Source organism: Dermacentor variabilis, chromosome 10 (assembly GCF_050947875.1).
Source record: "Dermacentor variabilis isolate Ectoservices chromosome 10, ASM5094787v1, whole genome shotgun sequence".
Classification (NCBI taxonomy): Eukaryota; Metazoa; Arthropoda; class Arachnida; order Ixodida; family Ixodidae; genus Dermacentor; species Dermacentor variabilis.
The window spans coordinates 31,092,083-31,115,158 of record NC_134577.1 but is presented as its reverse complement, the minus strand read 5'-3'; the positions used below and the strand labels follow the sequence as shown (position 1 = coordinate 31,115,158).

At 46.5% G+C, this 23,076-nt stretch overlaps 1 protein-coding gene across 1 annotated transcript in view; it reads right to left on the bottom strand.

The window, feature by feature from the left end:
* LOC142560251 (uncharacterized) overlaps positions 1-23,076 on the bottom strand; it is a 151,739-nt gene that overhangs the window by 19,552 nt on the left and 109,111 nt on the right. The window contains exon 14 of the mRNA XM_075672205.1: positions 8,326-8,554. Within this exon, the coding sequence (XP_075528320.1) occupies positions 8,326-8,554 (229 nt within the window). The remainder of the gene's footprint in view (positions 1-8,325; positions 8,555-23,076) is intronic.

The following is a 23,076-nucleotide window of genomic DNA, read 5'->3' as shown; positions in this document are numbered from 1 at the left end:
TATTTTGCTGATATATCGTAAGAACTGAGCCGAAAAGCCGTCACAACCGGTTTCTTTTTTGCCACACCACAGTTTTTATTTTCCTTTTTCTTTTCTTTTTTTCTTACGACCTTGACGCAGCGACGACGACGTCACCAGTGTTTTTTTTTTCTAACGCTGCCTATCATCTACTATTACATTGTCATGTGTTGTACATGTTAACTTCTTTATTTTCCTTTTCTGTTACAACCTTGGCGCGGTAAAGACGATGTAACCAGTTTTTATTGTGATAGCAATTATATGGACATTCCAAGCGCATTTCTGCTGTCATCGTCGGCGTCGGCGTGATGTTCCCTATCAAGTCCAAGGGTGAAAAAATCGTCCCTGCGCGCCATACGTATGATGTGTGTGTGAGTGAAAGCATGCGAGGGTGAGCAGAGAATGGCGGCTCAATCTCGCACTCGCAAGGGAGGAAAGCGTCGAGGAAGCTCGCCGCCTTCCGTCGCACGCAAGGCATGGGGGGAGGGAAGGGAAGTGGGGGGGGAGGCGTTCTACTACGGCGGCGGCTGTGTATGGCGCGGCCGCGTGCGCCCTATCTCGAAGGCGATCTGTGATGGGGACAGAGTGCGCTGAGTGCTGATAGCTTCGTGTACGCTGCGTTCTCGCCGTTCAGTTCGTGTTGAAGCGAGAGGCAGCACGAAGGTCAATTTGCTCGCTGCTGCTGCTGCCGCGCTTTCTGAAGCAAGCGTTGTGACAGCGAGTGTGCGCGGTCATCTGAGATGTGTTCACGTTTGTGCGCAGGTGACCCCACGCTTCTTAATTTAGCTGGTACACAAATGCTTACATGCTTAAACAGCCGATAAAGCTATATCCTTAGTTCAAACACGTTGGCGGGCTAGTTGGTTAGAATCCATGATATACTGTGCAAGCGCGACTGAACAAGGACGTAGAAAGAAACAGATAGACAGAGACAGCGCTGTCTCTGTCTATCTGTTTCTTTCTACGTCCTCGTTCAGTCGCGCTTATGCAATATATCATGGACTATCCTTACTTCGTATAGCTGTCCACTGATTTCATATAGCAATTGGTGTTTCACCTTTCGGGCTAAACTGCGACTTTCTTTTCTGGCGCTACTTATCGTCTGCTATTGCACTACTATTAACGATTACATGTGTTAACTTGACCAATTATGCATCCATATTGCGGATATAAGGCGTTATGCGAGGGACAGATTTTGCTGGGGTACTCGCCTAAGGATGCTTACGCACCAACAAGTTCGCATGCGTCTGCTCAAGAACTATAACGCTGCCCGATCGAGGTATCAAAGGTAGTCGTAAAACGGGCGTCGTGCATTCAACGGTTAAGTCTGCCTTCTTAGCAAGGCGCAAATGCTTGTGAGCGGTCTGCGAAATAAGAAGAGCATCAGCCCTTAAAATGACCACACAATGACTGCCGTGACTTCGTTTACTCTTTCTTGTTACGTGATCAGTGCGCGTAAGGTGGCGCTCAAGCTGCATTCAGCAGTTTATTTTCTTTTTGTCCGACGTATCCTCTCTGCGTTTGAACTGCATCAAATTTGAACTTCGAAGCATACTGCTAGTGTCACTAATTAGTGTAACGAGATAAATTTTGCCAATGAGTACTTCTACCGGCTATTATCGCGCAAATTCTGGTGTATGATGCTACCGCAACGCTTGGGCCGTAAGAATTTTTGTTCCTCGATTGCTCTATGTTTAGCAATATGAGAAAGTGGCCGCACAGACTTGCGGTATACGCAAGAGACCTGTAGGTAGGTTAAGCAGCCTATAAATTCTGCAGACTTAGATACCTAAGTGAATGTATTGATACTTTTCGTCATGACAGGGATATGCCTGCTATACAGTAGCTGGGCACTCTGTAAGCTCTCCGTGGACTGTCAATAAAACGCCTAAGCATCCTGATGCCCTCTATCACGACAAAGATGGCGCCAGCTACAGAGCGCTAAACAGTTTAATGAGTTCTCTGTGTACTGTCAATAGCATGCCTCGATATAACTGGCACCGTCTGTACTGACAAGGACGACGACGGCTAAAGCATCTACAGTGCTGCACGCTTTTAGTCAGGCAAAGCTGTAGGTGCAGGAGTTTCTCACGTGGCTGTCCTTTTTGGTATGCGCTAAGCGTTTATACGGAGTGGTGCGCACTTTCACGCCAGTGAAAGAGAAGCCATTGCAATGCACGAGCTGAATAACGCGAAAGCGGCGCGCGTTCATTTTTCTTTGCATTTCGAGACACTCAGGCGCCCCTGGCATGCAGAAATGTTATTTCCGGCGCAGTCGCCGAGGCTAACGGATGCGGCGAGGTGGGCTTCCCGGCACTGTTGAGTACCAAAACGAGCTAAAAGCCAAAGGAATAAACGCTGCGCGGAGACTTATGACAAAAAAGAATGAGTAATTTCGTTTTGAAAACCGAACGACTTTCGGCGGCATGCCGGCGCGGGCATCTTTTACTTAAGGCTTAACTGGGCGTTGGGCCTAACCGAGCGTTAGGCTTAAGTGAACTTTCGGGTAGACTGCTTACATTGGGCATAACTGCGCTGGATTAAAATGTCTTCCCGCAGCATAATCTAGCGAGCGGGCCCGACGCGCGCATGAGCTTACGTATACCTCAGTCCTAAACCATACCGACCTTAACTTTCCCAGCCACGCAGTGTCGGGATATTTCAGGAAGTAAAGTCAATTTCAAACCAAACTACATGTTCACTTCCGGTTCGGTCGACGCGAACGCGATCATTATCGCGTCGCTCGCGACTGTGCACATTCGCGTACATTTTCTCATCTAAAAAGAGTAAATATGGCTGAAGAAGCTGCTGTTGGAGACCAGTCGTCGGCAACGTTAGTCACCGCCTGGCAAATGACAAGCTGACGTGCTTAACTTCGAGAAACAACACCGTTCTTTATATATATATATATATATATATATATATATGTACAAGTATAAGCACCATGAAAGTGACATTTAAGTCTCCATTAAATAATATTGTCTCTGTACCGCAGCCAACCAAAGAGAGAGTGAAAATTATCCTTTTCTGGATGCTTTAGATTATTTAAGGGGGAGAGTTTAAATTCATATTTATATTCATTATAAACGGCAATGAAAAGATAGTTTAAGAAGTGACAACACAGCCGAGGATGGCAGCGGGATTCATAGCCTCCGCATCAATCAAGCGGTGCTGCGCAAACGCCGGCGAATTGCTATACTGTACAGTAAACTTGCAAAAACGTGCTACGGAGAGGACACGAGACAAGGAACAACAAGCACGGCGCTACTAAGCATACTAAGCAGCTGAATAAGAAAACTGCGTCAGCAGTTTTCCTTATTTTGTCGTCCTTGCGTCTTCATCTTGTTCCCCCTTTCCCATTCCCCCTGTGTAGAATGGCCAACCGGACGTTAATCCGGTTAACCTCCCTGCCTTCTACTTATCTCTTTCCCTCCCTCCTCCTCCTCTCCTTGCTGCCCTTCCTCCTATCTCCCATTCTTTTCCTATCACCATCGTTCCTAAATAGTAGGCAGGAGTAGTGCCCCTTTTAGTGACAGCTGCCAGTCTGTTCCTTCCCCATTTCCCTCTCTGCCCACACACTGTCATATCGAATAATCATCTCGTAAAGAAAGATGGCTCGTTCCGCAGGCACCTTAACCAAATGAAGGCACGATTAACTCTCGTGCCTGCACGTTATATTGCTCTCTTTTCCTCGGTACATATTTTGTTAAGCTTTCAATAAACGTCAGTTCGAAGCAACGCCGCGCCTGTCTTACTTGTTCCCTTTGATGATGATCTGTGCGTAGCGCGCTTTTGGAAGTTTTATCTAATCGCTTAGTTACGACGGTGATTGACGAACCCTCCACTCTCGGCGCTACAATTTTGGCATAATATATCTAGAACGTAGCTGGAGGGTGCGAGCTGCGTACGTGGCGCTGCGAACGTTCTAAAACACAGGCTACTTGGACAGTCGCGAGCGAAAGTTTGGAGGCCAGGGTGGCAGCAAAAAAAAAAAAAAAAGAATGCTGTTAAATTAAAGCTGTGCAGCGTGAAATTTCCTCATTACATTCCACTTACGGAACACGGTGGCGTAGGCTGTACCACTTGATTTCAATTTACGTGCCTAAGCTGTGAAGGGGAAAAAAAAATTCGCGCTATTATTAGTCTCCAAACGTTTGCGCGCGCTTTTGCATGCAGTCTATGCCGAAACAAATGAAGCTGCTTTTACGCCCCCTACAGTGAATTGTTCGTGCACGAGACGAAACCTGTCAGACTTCCTGAAGAGTGCTAGAGATATGCTAGCAGATCTGTCGCTTCTCTCAAAAGCGTGGCAGTTTTCGAAACTAACTCTTGTCCCGTCACGTGGCGTATTACCTGAAAGTCTAGAAGCAGAAGTCAAGCCATTGTTGCGTGAAGACGTCTCAAAAGGGGCTATCATATCGGTTGTCGTCGCAGTTTATTATCTTACGTTCTATAGACACCTACGGTGTCAAGTGCAGCTAAAAATACCCCCGAAGCGGCACGGCTGGAGGTGAAATTTTTGCGCGCTGCAGTGCAGCTGAGCGACAGCAACCGCAGGCACCACTGAATAAAAGAAGCTGTCACTTTTCGCTGGAACGCGTCGGTTTGCAGGCGCCATCGTTCTTGCATGCGCAAAGAACGCGTCTACTGTGCTATTCCGCCTGTAAAGTAAGCTTCGCCGGACGCAAAAAAAAAAGTGGACGTTTCTATTGAGAACGACCCTCGAAGGCACGCCGACGTTCGGTCCATTCACATATATCGAAAGCTCGTCTCGTATTTCCCCCACATACTACCGCCCGCAACGCGACCCGAGCGGTTTATTCTATAATACCATCCCGCTTCGCACCGCAGGATACGCGGACAGCTCGACGAGCGCATAGCCGGACATCTCAACGGCATCGCAAATCGCGGATACAAAAATAAATACGACACCCCCTCGCGAGGGCAAGCTCCGGACAATAGCTTTGAATTTCTCAGCATGGAAGTCGGCGACCACGTTATTCGAATTCCCCCTTCGACTATCAGTCGGCGCAGTTGCTTTTGGTCTCGGCATTCTCGGCCAGAATGTCATCGGAGAAAGCAGAGTTCGGTTCGCACGGGTCGCGGCGCGAAAACCCGTCTCCGAGGAGCATGAAGAGGGGAGCAGTATACAAATTCGAAAAGCTACGATTTCTACGAAGACCGCACATGTCGCCTCCATCGCCATATGCCCCCGCAAACAACGACCGAATCAAACTGCTAAAAGCAAGAATTTTTATCGAAGTTTGCCATGAGTACGCACCTTCTGTGAGATGAATGCGCCACATTATTAACTTGCCTTCGTACCTTCAGACTTCAGAATTTACCTTCAGGCGACAAGCAACTCGTATTTTTTATTAGATTACGGAGACTTTTCCAGACTCCGTTGTTCCCGATTTCACCTGCTTCAGGAGCTTCTCTGAACAAACTTGCTCGCAGCAAGTTTACTGACATAAGTTTATTCTCAAGACAATGGTTACTAGTGCTGCCACGAAAAAGTGACACAGATACTATCACTATTTCTTTCTTGCATGTATTTTTTTTATCTGGCACGGCCCGATCCTTCGACAGCTCTGAAATATATATATATATATATATATATATATATATATTGCGAGTTCAACATATACATCGTGTAATCTGACCCAACATTGTAAAAAGGACCTCAAACTCGCAAACTTTGCGAAAAATTCGGCAGACTCGGCAGGTGCAGGCTTTTCTGTTTGGCTGAAAGGATCCCTAGCCTTCGCTGCATTGCATATAGTTAGCATTCGTTCCTTGCTGAATACAACGGCCAGACGGCGCAAAGCAGAAGTGCCTATTGTCTCAGACAAGGGGCAGAGAATAAAGATGCTTTACAGTAAAAGAAGCATCGCTGAGGCTATGAAGCACGTATAGCCTCAATGCCTTCAGGTAACGAACTGCTCTCGAAGTCGAGTTCAGGAGGAAGTGCGTGATATTTTATACCTGCGTCTCGCATTGTTGGCAGACGTGTCTTTGCTGCGCTTCGTTCTTGCACTCCAGTTCTGACAGTGCATGTCGATTTGGATTCTGAACTGCGTCTCCATTATTTGCTTCTTAGAAGAGTAGTTCTCACAGGCGAACAATACGGACATATTCTATGCATAAAATTTGTGTGCCTATAAGGCATGACTGAATCAAAATGGCTTCTTTGTCTCCCGATACTCGAGATCAGAAAGGAGCGTTTGCAGGTTTCTGATCATGCGACCATTAGGAGAAATCGCGATGATCTTATTGCCTTGATCTTTGTGACAATAATGCTTGCTACTTAGGAAATGAAACTGCGTTCATCTTGGTTGCGAAAAAGAAAAGTGAGAAAGAAAACAGATGCAGCGATATGACGCTTAAAGCAGACAAGCTATTCAAATCCAACCATCTTAGGTAGAGGAGCGACTGAGAAAACAGAAAATCGCTTGAAATGCAGAAAACACCACCCGACTAAGTGCTTCGCGTCAGAAGCGAACAAAATGTTGAGCTTGTGTTTCACTAAACCCTGTTTGGTCATCGACCAAAAAAGGTTTGTTTAACAAACATAAATTCGTAACTTACCAGCTAACAGGCGGAAGCACATTTGTTTGTTGGTCAAGGAATGATTACTACCGACCAAGTGATCTGGACACATAACTGCTCGTCATGTTGCGCGGACTCAGTGAGACAGGGCTCAAAGTTCTTCAGACTGTCTGCCCGTCGTTCAAGACAGTCTGGCGGTCGCCTGACCATTTCATATAGGCAATCTTTTACTGTGAAAAAATGGCTAGGACCCTGGTCGTGCTCTCACAAACTGAGATTAGCTACAAAGACTAAGACACTTTGGAACATAAGGTCTTACACTCCAAAGTCGCGGACAGTGACTTGATAAATTCTTTGTAATCATTAAAATATTATTTTTCTTTTTCTACAGTTTGTCTCTGATCCATGGACTTGTTTTTTAGTGTTTCGATATTTCGTTATAGACTTCTGACTAATGGTTTGTAATTTTATTACCTTTCTTTATTTATTTTTATTTTTGCTAAGATTGGAATAGTGGGCCCTTTCTGTACAGCCCAACTTCCGATGTTTCACAGATTACGAAAGAAAGGAAGGCGAAAGTCATCAGGGCTACATAATTACCTAAAACATGGGAGAAGAAAGGGAGCAAGCGAGAATGACATACACTGACCTGAGCTAACAATGGTTGGTTGCGTGATAGTGAAGTTTAGGAAGAACATGCACATATGAACGGATCAATGAAAAAACACACACACACACACACACACACACACACACACACACACACACACACACACACACACACACACACACACACACACACACACACACACACACACACACACACACACACACACATTAACAAAAAAAATACATCATTCCTGCTGAGGTTGCCCCCAACAGGCATTTCGCATGAGAATTACACCCACTCAAAGTACATAGATGTACTCTTGGACACATTGCTGAAGGTTCACGTTAAAAGTAAAATTTTCTTCATCATCCGCTCATTCAATATTGTATACCAGCCTGGAAAACCATCTTTCTCATGTATAAAAGATAAAGAACCAAAGAATATACGAACGAAGGCCACCAAATGGCTCCATGAGAACTAATCACTCCCTTACCTTCTCTGTAGAAAGGCGGATGATGAGGCTGTTTGTTTTACCACGTGGAGAGATTCCTTTAAGATACGGCTACATCGAACTTTTATTGTTCGGCACGTAAGCTACTTTTTACGCTCTGTGTAGATTGACATGTTCAACTAAACCCTTTCTGCTTTCTTATTTAATTATTGGCCTAAGTATAGAAATTCTACAGGATCTGCAGGGCTTATCATCACATCTTACATCCGTAGAAGCGTTGCTGCGCTTCTTGCGATCCACTGTCAACGTCCATAGTGGCAACGCCTTCATACTTCCTTTTCTTTCCTTAATTGTTTATGTATCTTTCTTTCTGCTCTTTTCCCAATCCCGCTTTTTCCCCACCCCAAGGGAGGCTAACAAACCGGAACAGGGTGCAAAACTGGGCGAGCTGGTTAATCTTCGTAATGAAAGCAGCTCAAAGAGACAGCAGCACAAGACAGCAGTCCTGTTTATCTGTACCGTGCTGATGTGTTCTTGCGCTGCTTTTAACATAAATAGCAAACCGGAAACTCTCATCTGGTTAACATCACCCTCCTTTCCTCTTTTTCAATCTCGATAATTTCACTGCAACGCTTTGAGATACACAGGCAGTTATCGACACACCGATAACCAGGTCGTCTTTTCAGTAGTATCGTACCGGAAGTCGTCGGCGCCGTGACCGGAAACGCGTAGCTGATGTCCTGCGTCTGCTGGCCCACGCCGAATTCCGCGGCCACCACGGACAGCTTCTTGGTGAGCGTGCTGCGGCGAAGCTCATCTTCGGGCAGCGGCACCCCGTCGGCGGTGCTCCTCCGGCGACGGCGTCCGAAAGACGTCACCGTCTCGATGTCGTCTTCGCGCCGGCCCGTGGGGATCTGACACAGCACCTGGTGGCCGTTAGGAAAAGCACAACAATGACGTCACGATGGGGTCCTTGCTCGTTGCCCCTCCGCCGCCCAAAAAGAAAGAAGATGCGAATGACGACGCGCTGTCAAAGGAGGCAAACGTCACGTATTAGACGGACAGATTCAATGGAAGCCGTACTTCGCCAGCGGTAAATTTCTGGTAAAGGTGCTCAGCTTTTCTTTGCATCACTTAAAAATTAAACTTTGGCGCTTAAAGTTAACAATACCTGTCTCAACATCGTCTCTTACATCATTGTCATCATTATCACTGATCAGCCGTGCAGTGAGTCCTCCGCCAGGGTGCACTAGAACTACCGAGTCGCGCGACCGAAGCCAGCGCACCTCGCAAACCAGCGTCACCTCTTTTGGAGAAAGTAGCGGTGGCGCTGGCATCGCGCACGCTTGAAGCAGGTTGGCGTGTTCCGACCTGTAATGCGTGTGTGCGTGCGCGCGCGCGTGCGTGCGAGCTCTGCCGCACATTTATGAGTCAAACGAAAAAAAAAGAAAACAGTGTTTATAACACTGCTATGCGTACCGGGTGCAGGACTGGGTACGCTCGCACGGACCAAGGCCGCACGGTATCGCTGTTTGAAAGCTCCAAGAGATGAACAGCGACGACTCTTGTATGGCAGAGAAATCTATGCAGACTTGATAAGCCCCTCGGCGTCGATTGCGCTGTGCGCGAGCTTCACTTTGAGTCTCATTTCATGGTGACAGACTATGTGCATACAATTAACGGAAAAGAAGTTCGAGTGCCAAGAGGGAAACCATCCCTTCGGCCAGACGCGGCCCCGAAACCGGCGTCAGTCCGCGTCAGATAATGACGGCGAAATTTGCTACATTTAAGAAAGAACGTTGAATTAAAGCAATTGTTTGCAACGGAATTTTCATTTAAGACGCCGTACTCCCTACTGAAACCCACGAAATTGAGCGCGTTTAAAGAGAAATGCGAAACAAACCTTATAAATCTGTAATCTACTTTAAAAAGATATCGCACTGCGTCTATTAGAGCATCTCGAGCGGACAAATGTGATAAATAAAGGAACAGCTTAGATGAAATATTTACTATGTTTACGCTGGTTTTGCGAAATTTCTTCTCAGCAATTATGGGTGTACTTCAGAGCAGTGCATAACACATCAACTTTGCGCACTGTAGATGTCCCAGTAGATTATTGCAGGGTACAAAATTTTGGCATTATCATTTAGTAATGAATTGAATTTGATACTTTCCTTTTTTTGTTTTAGTTTCACGGCATCTGTATAAAAAGAGTGAAAGCGTTAATACAAATTCTGCTTCCTATGCTTGATCATTTGATAACTTTCTTCCAAAATGCAACACACCCCACTAAGAACGGTGCAGTGGATGCCGAACAAATTGATCTTTCCTTTGGCGTGTATTTAGGCAGCAGGTAAACCCAACCTTCTTAAAGTTTGAATAAGGATTCTGATCACAGAAAATAGCCACCAATAGCCTTCCCGACAAATTAACATTATTAATCAGCCATTGCAATGCTGCTCGCACGCTCCGCTGAGCTCATTAGAATGCGTTTTGTACAGAAAACTTGATAAAAAGAAACAGGCAATAAAATGAATGACGGACATTGATCGCCCCAACAGTGACGTTCGATCCAACTTGCAAGCATCAAGTTAATAATACGGTTTTCTAAAATAACGTTATTGTCGCGTTTCACTACAGCCACATATGACATATGACACATATGACATCACGATGTCATTGTATATATAGATGCCTGCCATGGGGCTCTTAATCAGCCCATTGGAACTCTCATGGTAAACACTTTTGGCCATTTGTCTTTTCCAGGCACGTGCGGAGTTGCATTCACAAAGCATATCCCTCATGAGTATTGCGAGTAACTGGCAGACCATCTTGTTGTAGCATCGGATGGGAATTGCGAGGCCGCAATATCTAAACGAACAGACTGGTTCGACCTCTTATCACCATGCGTAAATGTACCATGCCCGCCCATGCATATCTGGGCGTAATAGCGACCATGTGAATCCAACGCAACCTCATCAAAGCCACAACTTCGTCGTCCCTTCTAATCATATAAAGAAGTAAATTGTTCCTCGCTCGCCTCGTATCGTACGAAGCAATTCGCACCATACCGAAACCTACTATACCAAGCAAGCCTGCCTCGTTTCGCTGGACGTACAGTCACGGGCAATATGACTTGCAACACTCTTGTTTCTGGTCGAAGGTTCTCCAGGCCTACGCGGCGGCTCTGACATGCGAAGTAGTGGTTTAATAAATACCACTAATTGAAGTTGTGTTTAGGTCTGGAGCTTACCCCGTTTCTGCACAGCAGTACAGTCTTCGAGCCCCTTCGAACACGGGCACCGGTGTTGCAGGTCATATTGCATGTGACTGTACACAACTGTTATACCTTGTATACATATAACTCGTTAAGTGTAACCTAATGCTAAACAGAGAACCTCCCTTCCTCAAATGCAATCAGAAGACTTTGTCAAACTGTACCATCATTTATGACCTTTAGTATATCGGCGCCCATCTAGGCGCCAGGAATCAATAACCGCGACCTAAAACCTTCTTTATGTACACTCAAAAAAGAAAGAAACGAAATTCCAGAGGAAGGAGACAAGACAAAAGCATATGGCGGCAAAAAAAAAAAAAAGAAAGAAAGAGAAAAAAAGAAGAAGAAAGAGGGGGCGGCGAGCAAGGAACAAATGGGCACTATTCCAGGACCATACTTCTTAAGAGGGCCCTTAAGCATAAATTCGAAGGGAACAAACCTGGTCTTACGCAAATCACGTGTCATTTGCAGGCCCGAGAACAAAAGCGTGCTGTTACTTTGTTTTTGACCATCGTGTCGGAGTTTAATGTCTCAACACGGCATAGGAGTGAGCGGAAGGCATAAGTCTCTCTTTCTCCACTTTTTTTCTCTTTTTTTTTTAGCTCGCGGCTTTCACTTCGCTGGTACAGCCCCATAGTATGCTGCTTAACGAATACTCCGCAGCTTTGTGGAAGCTAGTAAACCAGACGACCGAATTCCAAAAGCTGCACTCATGCACCTCAAACAAAGAAAAAAAAAAGTTATTCAGGCACATCGTGCACACTAAGCAAATTTAAGCATCTCAGTGAAGGCTTTCACTCAAACGGAGGCTCATGCCTCCATTTGAGACAAGGCCTTTACTCAGAGCTTGTTTACTAGCACGCACACAATGCCGCCCCTCCCCCGTCCCCCTCGCGAATGCTATCGCAGTCTTCAGTACGTGGCATACAGGAGGCACTAAGCGTGTTCAAATTGAAAAAAAAAATATTTAGGCGCCCATCAGGTCCTGTTAAGTGTTTTCGAAGCCACGCTGCTCGTGATCTCTTAGATATTTTATTTATTTATTTACTTCTCGTAAAGCGCTCCTCGTTCTTCTTAGTCTTCTATCCCGCCGCCCTTGCCTTGATGGTTTGGTCGTTCCTCAACTCTCAGAAAGGATAGCGTCCCTGTTCTAGATGAAAAAAAAAAAAAGGAAGGAAAAAGCTCTGCTGGGGACGGGGAGTTCAACGAGACATGAGGGACAAGTTAGCACGCTAAGGTCTGAGCACTTTCAGTGAATAAAGAAAAGTAAAAACATAAGCAACAGCGTTGTCTTAGTAGCCGTGAAAAGAATGGAGTGCCTGCCTGCGCCAAACCGCGTGTCGACAGCTGTCTCTAATCGCTCCCGTGCATTGGCTTGATGTTCCTTTCTTGTACTCCCGTCGTCACTGAGCTCAACAGAAAACCACCGGCGCTGAAAAAAAAAAAAAAAAAAAAACACGCGCAGAGACTACAGAAGGCGTCGCACAACGGTGAACGAGATGCTTCATCGTGCCTGCTTGAAAGGATGATGGGTCGAGACACTGGCTCGGTCAGGACGAAACACTGCGTAAGTCGTAAAACAGTGCCGCTCGAGTGGGCAGCAGAAAATCGCGCGCGTGCTTTTTTTTTCTTTTTTGAGAGAGAGAGAGAGGGGGGGGGGTTGCGAGCGAAATGGTTTAGAGCAAAGTCGAGCGTAAGGTGTTGTTGTGTTGAGGGATTAAATGTGCAAGCGGTTACGGTATATATCCACGTGACGGGGCATGAAAAAAGCGCCATTGTAATGCGCGGATAGTCTGTTTTGTTCGCGATACGAGCGGTTCGCGAAAGAAATGCATTCGTAACAGAATACGACGGATAGTCTCAAAGCCGGAATAGCCTGAATAAAGGAAAGAAGGGCCAACGAGAAATAGCACGGGGAATGATTAGGGCGCTCACCGTAAGACGCGTATTCGCGTTACTATGAGAAACGACCGCATGCTCTGCGAAAAGCTAGCGAGCCACACGAAAAGAAAAGCGTCGCTGGAAGTGAAATCGAAAGGCGTATACAAGGACTGCGAATCGCAATCCTTAGCTGGTTCAGAAATCATAACCGAGACCACCGGAGCCTCCCGAAAATTACGTGTACACCGGAAGGAACAATAGAAAGGCTCCCCCGCCAGCTGCTGCAGTTCACCCTAAATTATGGGGTTTCACGTGCCAAAACCAGTTTCTGATTATGAGGCACCCCGTAGTGGAGGACTCCGGAAATTTCGACCACCTGGGGATCTTTAACGCGCACCTAAATCTAAGCACACGGGTGTTTTCGTATTTCGCCTCCATCGAAATGCGGCCACCATGGCCGGGATTCGATCCCGCGACCTCGTGCTCAACAGCCTAACACCATAGCCACTGAGCAACCACGGCGGGTGCTGCAGTTCACCCTGACGAGTCAATGTCCATTACATGTTTAGTATTCATCAAAGAACGTTAAACCTTATCGTAGCGCTTCCTAGCGCTTCCACCAGAACGCACACAAGGTCGTCCTCGCTCTCGCAATATTTGACCTCGATATGTCTTCGATCTCCCTGCAGCGACCGCTTGAAAATCACCCGAAGCCATCTGTTCTACTAGCGTAGGTGGACGTCGTCGCAGAGGCTAAAGCGCTACCGAATGATATGCGTCACGTGTTTCATCCGCACGCCCAAAGCGGCAGCCCAGACGCGAAAGCGGAAGATGGAACGCGTATACGCCGTGAATTATTTTGCCAGCTCAACACGATAAATGTCAAAGCTATGTGAGTGGCACACAGATTTAACGTGCCGCACGATTCGAGCACGATGGCGTATGAACTAATGCTATCGAAGTCGCCGTACTATTGTAGCACAGCCAGTATCGCGAAAAATCCACCGCATTCTCTACACATCGCCCTTATCTCCGGCAACAGAGTGGAAGCTGTCAATAGGACTACAAGATGGCGCTTGTGACGTCATGCGAATACTACTTCATCCGGAGGCTGTCTAGCCCCGCCGCATTGTCGAATTTCGCCGCGCCGGCATCTACTGCCACACAATTTCGTACAAATTCGCTTGTTTCTTAAAACCACAGGACTATCCCTGTAATGGCTATAGTTTATTCGTAAGAATGTGGGGAATAAAAGAAAAAGAAACGTGGGTCGAACTTTCCTGTGTTTAGGTCACACGAGATGTGATACGACCACTTACGTCACGATCAGCGCCATGGAGTTCTCGATCACTGAAGCAAAGTTACACACAGGACCTCTACCAAGCGTGGTTGATTAAGATTTAGGTCTGATAAGAAATAAGCCGATTATTGACATCTTAATCACGCTCACAGTGCTGAAATATTGCTCCCGAAATCGCTGAGATTACTGCAATAAAGAGATGAACGTCGCTTGGGGAAAAGAAAGAAAGAAAGAAAGACGGAAAGAAAGAAAGAAAGAAAGAAAGAAAGAAAGAAAGAAAGAAAGAAAGAAAGAAAGAAAGAAAGAAAGAAAGAAAGAAAGAAAGAAAGAAAGAAAGAAGCAGCTAGGAATAATTGAGAGCCTTAAATTATCGTCATACCCATGAAAAAAGTCGCGCGGTCACGGCAACCGCTCTGTCTGAGTGCAAGAAAAATGAGCGGCCGTGGTGATCGCTTAAGAGAAATGGCTCTACATACGTGACCTTAATAACGCTCGTTGGGCCACGAATTAAAGCGAAAGGCAATAAATGACACAGGTAATATAAAACTCGCAAAACCCGTAGCCCGTTTCCTGACCCTCCCTCCCTTTCCCCGTACCAATATCCTCAAGTTCTCGCTTGCGAAAAATAGATAAAGTTGTTTGGGAGCAGACGCGGAGAAATTATGGTAATCTACACTTGCAACTCGAGTAAGGGCGGTCATACCTTACGCGATCAAAACTATCAAAACTAGATACGCAAACAATTAAAAAAGAAATAAATTGGGCACAAGAAGGAGTTAATGGAGTTACGGTAAACCCCGAGGCGGTTACGCAAGTGCTGTACCATCGTGGTATCAGAAGAAAAAGCAGAGCACCGCAGGCGGTGCCTGGACGCCCAAAAGCGATGGCCTAATTAAGCAGAGACCAATTAAGACGCATAGCACCGATCAGGAAGCGCGAGGGCGAGGGAGGCAAAGTGATTTCTATCCGGGCCCAATTTATAAATTGGCACTCCACGCTACATTGACTGCGCTGCTTCGAGGCACAACGACAGTGGTGGTGTGAAGGAAGGGGAGGAACGGGGGGCTTCACGGCCAAACTCGGTCCATTAGCCGGATAGAGATGTGGCAACGTCACGGACAACGTACAGGCACACTATATCGATCCCTTGATTGATTGAATTGTGTTTCCGGAGAGAATGAGGGCCTGGCGTCGATTTCATATAGAGCCCGCGGTCTCGTGGTTTGCTTGCGCCACTTGATTGACGTTTCGACGACGTACTGTCAGTCTCAATTCAAACGCGAACAGTTTGGAAACTACCTCCAACGCGTCGTTTCGTTTTCAGGTTGACTGGAATTTGTAACAGTGGCCTAATTCAGACTTCGAAACCTACACTTGCGAGTACTCTGCGCTAAGAAACCCGCTACAGAGCGGTTACACGTCGCTCCGTTACACTAATAAGTTATTTCTTGTTCCCGTTTCAAATTGTGCTAATTGTGCCTATAGACAGTAAGAAACGCTGTAAATTGGGATTTCCGATTAATAAAAAAATTTAAATAACTTGAGCCATTCCACTCTGTGAAGGTCGCTGACCGGTAAAACTGTAGCACATCAAACAGGGTTAGACAAAGGTAAAAATGTATTTATTTTCATCATTTCGTAATGGCAGTGAGAATAGGTTTGTGATTACTGTTATATACACTGATTCGTTCGGTTACGGCCTTTTACAGAATCTTGGTCAAAATTAAATCTACACACGACCGTTGTTGAGTAGTTGAGTGACTTGGATTGGTGTGACACTTCAAAACAAACTTTTTTAGCATTAGCACAAACTGAGTGAACCATTTCTTGTCTGGTTTTGATATATCCACATTGAAAGTTTCCAACGATGATCGCAGAGATAGTGTCAGCACGGCTAACCCATGCAAAGTGCGTGGACACGTACTTCTCAATATCTCGATTGGGTGTGCCTGGAGATATATGCAAACACGTTATTTGATCATGTGAAATCTATGCACGTACGCCGCTGGGTGGTCGGTTGGGCCGAATCATCGGTGCGGGATCGCAAGCGGTATGTCTGCAACACGTAACGCGTAAACCGCTCCCTTTTCGGTACCGACAGATCCACATTAAAATCACCGACGACGACGACAGGGGTAGCGTCATCGCAACTAACCCACGTAAAGTGGGTAGCCATGAATCTTACGGGACTAAGAGTCATTGCGTTTTTTGCTTGCTCACACAGTATACGAGCCGTAAGCTCACGGGAGTGTGAGCCATAGCCTACTGGTGTATGAGCCATAGCTCAAGGGGTATGAGCCATTGGTAATGACAGCTTTCGACATGCTGTTCTGTATGTTGTATGCGTGATAAGAAAGAATGTAACCACTGTTGGCTTCACTTTTCTGAGTGCTTCTGGCCTCTGTCTTACGGGGCTACGAGCCATTGCGTTTTTTGCTAGCTTACAGGAGTATGAGCCATTGATGATGATGGTTCTTGATGACCATTTAGCCGAGCGAAATATCCTTTTCCTTTTATTGTTAAGACGCTTTAATGTGACGTTAAACCACAGGGATGAACGTTTTTCTGTTATGGTGATAATGGGTACGTATTTTGCGAACACGTCGCATCTTTGTTCTTGAAAAGGAGCCAATTAGTGCCGACAAAACATACCGAAATATTGGCCTGAAATGAAGCAGCAGTATCGGCGAGTTCCAAGTTAATTGCCGAGTAGTTCCCTTTGTCATACAGTCCGATCACTTTGGTTATCTTGGCAGGTAGTGTAAGCTGACAAGAGTACGATGCATGGATTGAGGAATGCTCACTCAGACCGAGGCGATGCGTTATTGCAATACTTTGCCAGGATCAGAGGCAATAAATGAGGTCGAGTGTGTTAGAAGAATTAGAACTTTTGGCGTGCGGATTCAATGACAAGTTGCGTCAATCCAAAGCTTAGACATGAGCCGACAAAATCGCCTTCGGTACTGTCTTGGGAAGTTGCTGATGCCAGGTAAGTTCAGTTTATTGAGGGAAAGTTAAAATCACCGAACAGTAATGTCGAAGAGTGCTGATGTAATTCAGTTACCAGAGGCAATGTTGCATGGAATTCCGCAACAAAGTTAGGATCATTACCAGGAGCACGCTAGCAGACTGCGATTATAGCGGACGGGTAAGAGGCGCCACACACGACGAACACAATTTCTAAGGTGGACGACGTCCTGAATTGAATTGTCCTAATTGAAATCAAGGAAAAGAAATGGGCATGGGCAGGATATGTAATGAGAAGGGAAGATAACCGATGGTCATTAGGGGTTGCGGATTGGATTCCAAGGGAAGGGAAGCGTAGCAGGGGGTGGCAGAAAGTTAGGTGGGCGTGGGCAGATGAGATCAAGAAGTTTGCAGGGACAACATGGCCACAATTAGCACGTGACCGGGTAGTTGGAGACGTATTGGAGAGGCCTTTGCGCCGCAGTGGGCGTAACCAGGCTCATGATGATGATGATGATGATGATGAACTGAATGAATTCTGGGGTTTTACGTGTCATATAACCACGATTTGATTATGAGGCACGCCAGAGTGGCGGAGTCCGGATTGATTTTGACCATCAGGGGGCATTTGACGTGCCTTCCGTGCACGGCACACGGGCGCTTTTTGCATTTTGACCGGGGGCACTATTCCGGACACTGTCGAATGGCTCCATATTGTTAAACTTGCAATCTCGTCAGCTCCAATTGTCGCCGCAGAGGGCTGCTGCGGCCTCTGCGATTGGCTCAAAATGCTACCATGACAGAATTCGATAATATGGCGGAGAGAGAGAGAGAGAGAGAGAGAGAGAGAGAGAGAGAGAGAGAGAGAGAGAGAGAGAGAGAGAGAGAGAGAGAGGCGGGGAGGTTAACCAGAGGGGAAGATCCGGTTTGCTACCCTACGCTGGGGAGAGAGGGGAGGGGGAGGTAAAGTGACAACAAAGTAGAGATAAAGAAAGAAAGGAGCATAGACATACAATCACAGTCGGTCACCGTCGCCGCATACTGTCACCGCACAGTATATATGGCGGAATCTGCATATGTTGACATTAGCACCCCTGGCCCGTGGGCTCCAATACGAGAGAGAGAGAGAGAGAGAGAGAGAGAATGATAAATGAAAGGTAGGGAGGTTAACCAGGACTGAGCCCGGTTGGGATACGGGAGAAAGCAGAATTGGAGCACCGCCTGCGGGCGCTTCTGAAGACAGTGGCGAGCTGGACCTCATTCACTCTGCTGCAAGGAGGAGGCGAGTTCGCCTGGTTGAACAATCGCCTCGCCATAACGCACCTTGCTCCTACTACCTCAGCTGCAATTATAACTCTTTTGAAAAATTCTTGATGTGTTGCGTTTCCCCGACAGCTCTTTAGAATTTCTGGTGCACAACTTTACAAGGCTACAACTTCGAGTGTATAACGAAAATTTCTGACAGAGTCCCTGTTCAGGGCCCCGTGAAGGAGGTCAGAACGGGAGCTTGATTGAGGAAGAACAGTTGGAAATATTTATGTTGTTGAGGTTAACGAGGCACAAAAATTTTGCGAATGATTGGTATGGTGCTTCGACTCGTTTTGATCTTTTCTGCCGTCTAGAACAGTCAATTTCAGAGGAGCGACGAGAAAGCGAAAACTAAAATAAGAAAGAAAGAGAGAGAGAGAGAAAGGGAGAAAATAACTAGGTGTCAGGCCTCATTTCTTCCTTTATTTTGTTGGCTGCCGCAGCACCCTCGTTTCGTAAAGGCAGATAAAATGAAAGGTCGAAACTAGCTCTCCATTAAGGCCTGAAGAAATTACCTCGCCCTGATCTCCTTAGACTGAGCTTTCCTCGCGAGCGAGACTATTTCGACTTTCGCTACTGAGATACTATCAGACAATGAGTTTTGAAGGGCTGCTCAACTCTGAATAGCTTTTTTATTGGAGAAGTCTAATAACATAAGAATGGGAATAATCACAGTTCTTCGACGTCTTTCATATGACGTATAAAATAAGGCCTAGGCTTCAGTGTCCCACTTAGTGCCCAAATATACCTTTGCAGAAGTTCCAGAAAGGATGTATGGGGGAGGGGTGGGAGGCACCAAAGAACAAGCTGCTTGCAATTCTTTCGCTGTGGCATTCTACTGCGACATCAACTAAATGTTCGAAAATGGGTTTGCGCGTCTGTGCATTTCGCTAACACTGTCGCCATCATCGACGACACACAACGACGATTTTTGTCTTTTGACGTCAGGTGACCGCGCCATCACCGGTTTCGCTATTGCCACGGCGCGAGCAAAAAGTGAAACTTCTCCACAACCACCTCCACTGGGATTTGAACCCACTGTTATGAAGCAACGCGCATTTTGGAGGCGAGCGTGCCCACTATTGAGCTATTGTGCAACAGCGACGGCCAATAAGTAGTGCAAGCTAGGCCTTGCGCTACACGCAGACTCCGTAAGCAGTGGCATCCGTGCATGTATTTGGCAGGCCATAACGTGCAATACTGTAGTGGACGAGGGTTACGTTATGTGGACCAAATTGAAATTGTTGCTGCGAGATGGTGGTGGTGTTTGGGCGCGATTCTTCGTTTATCATGGTCGTGAAAAAAAAGGGGGGGGGCGGGGGGTCGACTACACGAAGAGGGCGCACACGTCAATGGCGATGATAAGCCTCACGCATGACACGTGCCCAAAATAGAGGACGCGCGATAATAATGTTTTTAGGGGGGGGGGGGGACGTATAAAGCGTCCACGATGAACCCAAATACTCGAGGAAGGAGCAGGCCACCAAAACGAACAAACAGATAAGATGGTGGTCTTCGCTGCGGGAAAATGAAGGAATTGTCACAGTAAACTAGTCCAGAGCTGAACGAATTGCTGTGCTGACTTTCATTAAAGCCTATTTCTTCTTTGTATCGTTTCTTTAAATCAGGGCGTAGTTTTGTTTCCCGGGGATCACCAACAAAGCGTCAACTTTGAATGCACGGTTCTCACTGTTATTTCGTTGATCATAAAACCTGATCAATCCTTTCGGCTACACAGAATCGAGAAAGCGTAATGAGCTATTTCAGGCCATTACCGTATATTTCCCAGCGCTTACTTTACATGCCTCCCCATCAATAAACCCGAAGCCACTTTTTCGGTCGCTCGAACCGCCCTGAATACAGCCGACAGCTGCGAGACGGTGGCTCTGAAGTTCCACCATCAAACAAATCTGAAAGGAGCTGACGTCCAAAAAGGAAATCCTAATTTCTTCCTGCCTTTGCACTTTTGCTTTTCGTTTCGTCGTTTCACGTTCTGCCGCTCAATCACCACACCTCATTTTAATCCCCTGTTCCCGCAAGGTCCCTTCCCGAGTACGCCGTGTTCGTTTTCGCTGCAGGGTAATTAGGTCATAACGATTAAGCCGCTACGGTTGACACTGTCTCTGGCCTGCTTTCTTTCGAACGCTAAGCCGCTTTCTGTGGCATCGCTCACCGCATTATGTTTTTTTCACCTATTCTTTTTAGGAAGAAGAGCCTTTCGCGTACGTGTTTGCCTTGAATAGCAGAAACCTTAAATATTGTCTCTCTTCCAACCTCTACGGGCCTCACCAGCTCCGGCTCGGTGTCATCCTCACATAAAAAAGAAAGAAATATGTGCTTACTGCGCGGCCACTTGCACAAATAACTAAAATTACAGTGTTACAGTGCACCACCAAACACGCCCACACTCCAAGGACGCCAAAGCTGAAACGGATTGTTTTAGCTGGGCTTCTAGCGTTGTATGCTATCGGACACATGGCTGTGTGGTTGCCACTGAACACAAACATGCCGCAAAATTTTGCGATTTCACTCGAAGGTAGTGTTTTGGTGAAACTGGCGCGGCGCTTCCATCCCTGCGTTGAGGACCCACGGTTTAAAAGCACTAAGCGTTATCGTTTGCTTTTCCTGCGGCGAAGCAGGTCTTGTAAATGTGGTGCCGCTGTGGTGGATAAAATGGCAGCTCGACGGGTCTCAGAACAGAGAAGCACTAAAACGTGAACCATATAAGGAACATTTCAAGAGTGCGATGCAGAATATGCCGGATTTTTCTTTCTTTAGTAGCATATGCAAAGTATTAGAGCGACAGAAAGCTTAGCTAGTTGGTAAGGATTCATTATGCAAAAAAGGTGAGGTTGAAGGGTCTGCCTTCGATGACTTTACATAAGGAACAGATTAAGTGCCTTAACAGCTATCTCTCACGTAGACCGGCACATGTACCCGACACGTGGTGATACCATTCCAGAGCCTGCGCAGGTGAGCTCTGTGTGTTCTTTCTTTTTTCGCCTCAGTGCTCCCTTCAGTTGATAGTCGGGGTTCCTGTTGTCCACTTCTCTTCTCTTGTGTCCTGTCTGCAGGTCTCACCTTTTTTGTAAAGTATTACATTTTGGGAAATATAAGCAGAGTCTAGCGACTTACACGGCTCTGAACTAATTTCAGTGGAAACCAGGCCATGTTTTTAATGCTCTTTTTTATCCTTATTGTTGGCTTTCTTTTTTCTTTAAGCTAAGTTTTTTTTTTAATAGCCCACCTAGTTCTCCCATGCGTCGGTCGGTCGGTCGGCCATTATGTCGCTATGCCAGCACTCACAACGAGTGACTGCACCTAGCGAGCCGAAGGTGCCAAAACGTGGCAATGCCCTGTTCTCACGTGACCATCCTTCTGTATCAGGACAAGGTACAAAGTAAATCGAAAACAGACTGTAGAAAAGCTAATCTATTAAATTATTTCGGGCACTCCTAGGCGTGACAGAAATTTCTACTGGGGGGGGGGGGGGGTTAAAGCACAGGACCTTCAGTAAAGAAGAAACGAAAGACTCCGAGATACTACGTCAGTACGCTTTTCTTTCAAAGTAATAATCAGCTCGAACGCGTATATTTGTTGAGGTGAGGACATTTCAGTAGCGTTTGTCGTTTCCCTGCGTCATTGCGTTCCGCAACAAAGCCTTTAAACAGTACTACTGTGGCCCACATAACACATCATCGCTCCTGACCATCTTTATCAATTCATTCCATATTTATCTCTCTCTGTTGCACGACGCGAAGCGCATGATCCCTCAGAGATCGGTGGCACCTCGATCGGTGAAAGAACGCCCAAACGGAAGGCACATCCCGCCGCCATCGAAAGGCATCCGGAATGTGGCATGTTTGGCATGAAATTTTCCCAAGATCGGAATTTTCCTAATGTCCGGCTTTGTGACTTTCGAAGTTGATCATCGTGAACAAAACATTGCGTTATAAATGTGCAACAATTCGCAAAGAACACGCATTGCCCAGGAACTTACTGGCTTCATGCATTTAAAATAAATAATTATCAGACATTTAGAAAGATGAAGCGCATGAAATAGGGCCGCAAGAACTTCTGTAACCACTAGGCCGAAGGTTTCGTATAGGTTTCACTAATTAAGTAGAAAATATTAGCAAAAAATGTTCGTCTTACCGTATGAGACCTACACGCAGCAAAATTAAGACTGTAGCACTCATTCCCATATTAACTAAGCGATCGTAGCGGTAGAGTTACGTCCACAAATCTTTCTTGCAAACTCTATGCGTCGACATTTCTATTGCGATAGCAATTATAGGGACACTCCAGGCGCATTTCTGCCTTCGCCGTGAGGTTCCATATAAGGTCCAAGGGCGATAAAATCGTGGTCGCGCTCCGTATGCTGCCTGTGCTAGTGAAAGTTCGCGAGGGTGAGCCGGCGATCGCGGCTCAACCACGCGCACGCAAGCAGAGAAAGTGGGGAAGAAGCGCGCCGTCCTCCATCGCGCGCAAAGCTCTGGGGGGGAAGCGGAGGGAGCGAGTCCACGTTCTACGCGGGGCCGCTGTATCTCGAAAGCCATCTGGGACGCGGACGGAGTCCGCCGCACGCTGTGTTTTTACGGCTTAGTTCGCGTTGATGCGAGGTGCAGCACGAAGGTCGATCCGCTCGCTGCTGCTGCCGCGTTTCCTCACTCCAGCGTTTCGACAATTAGTTTCCGCGCTCATCGAGTGAGATG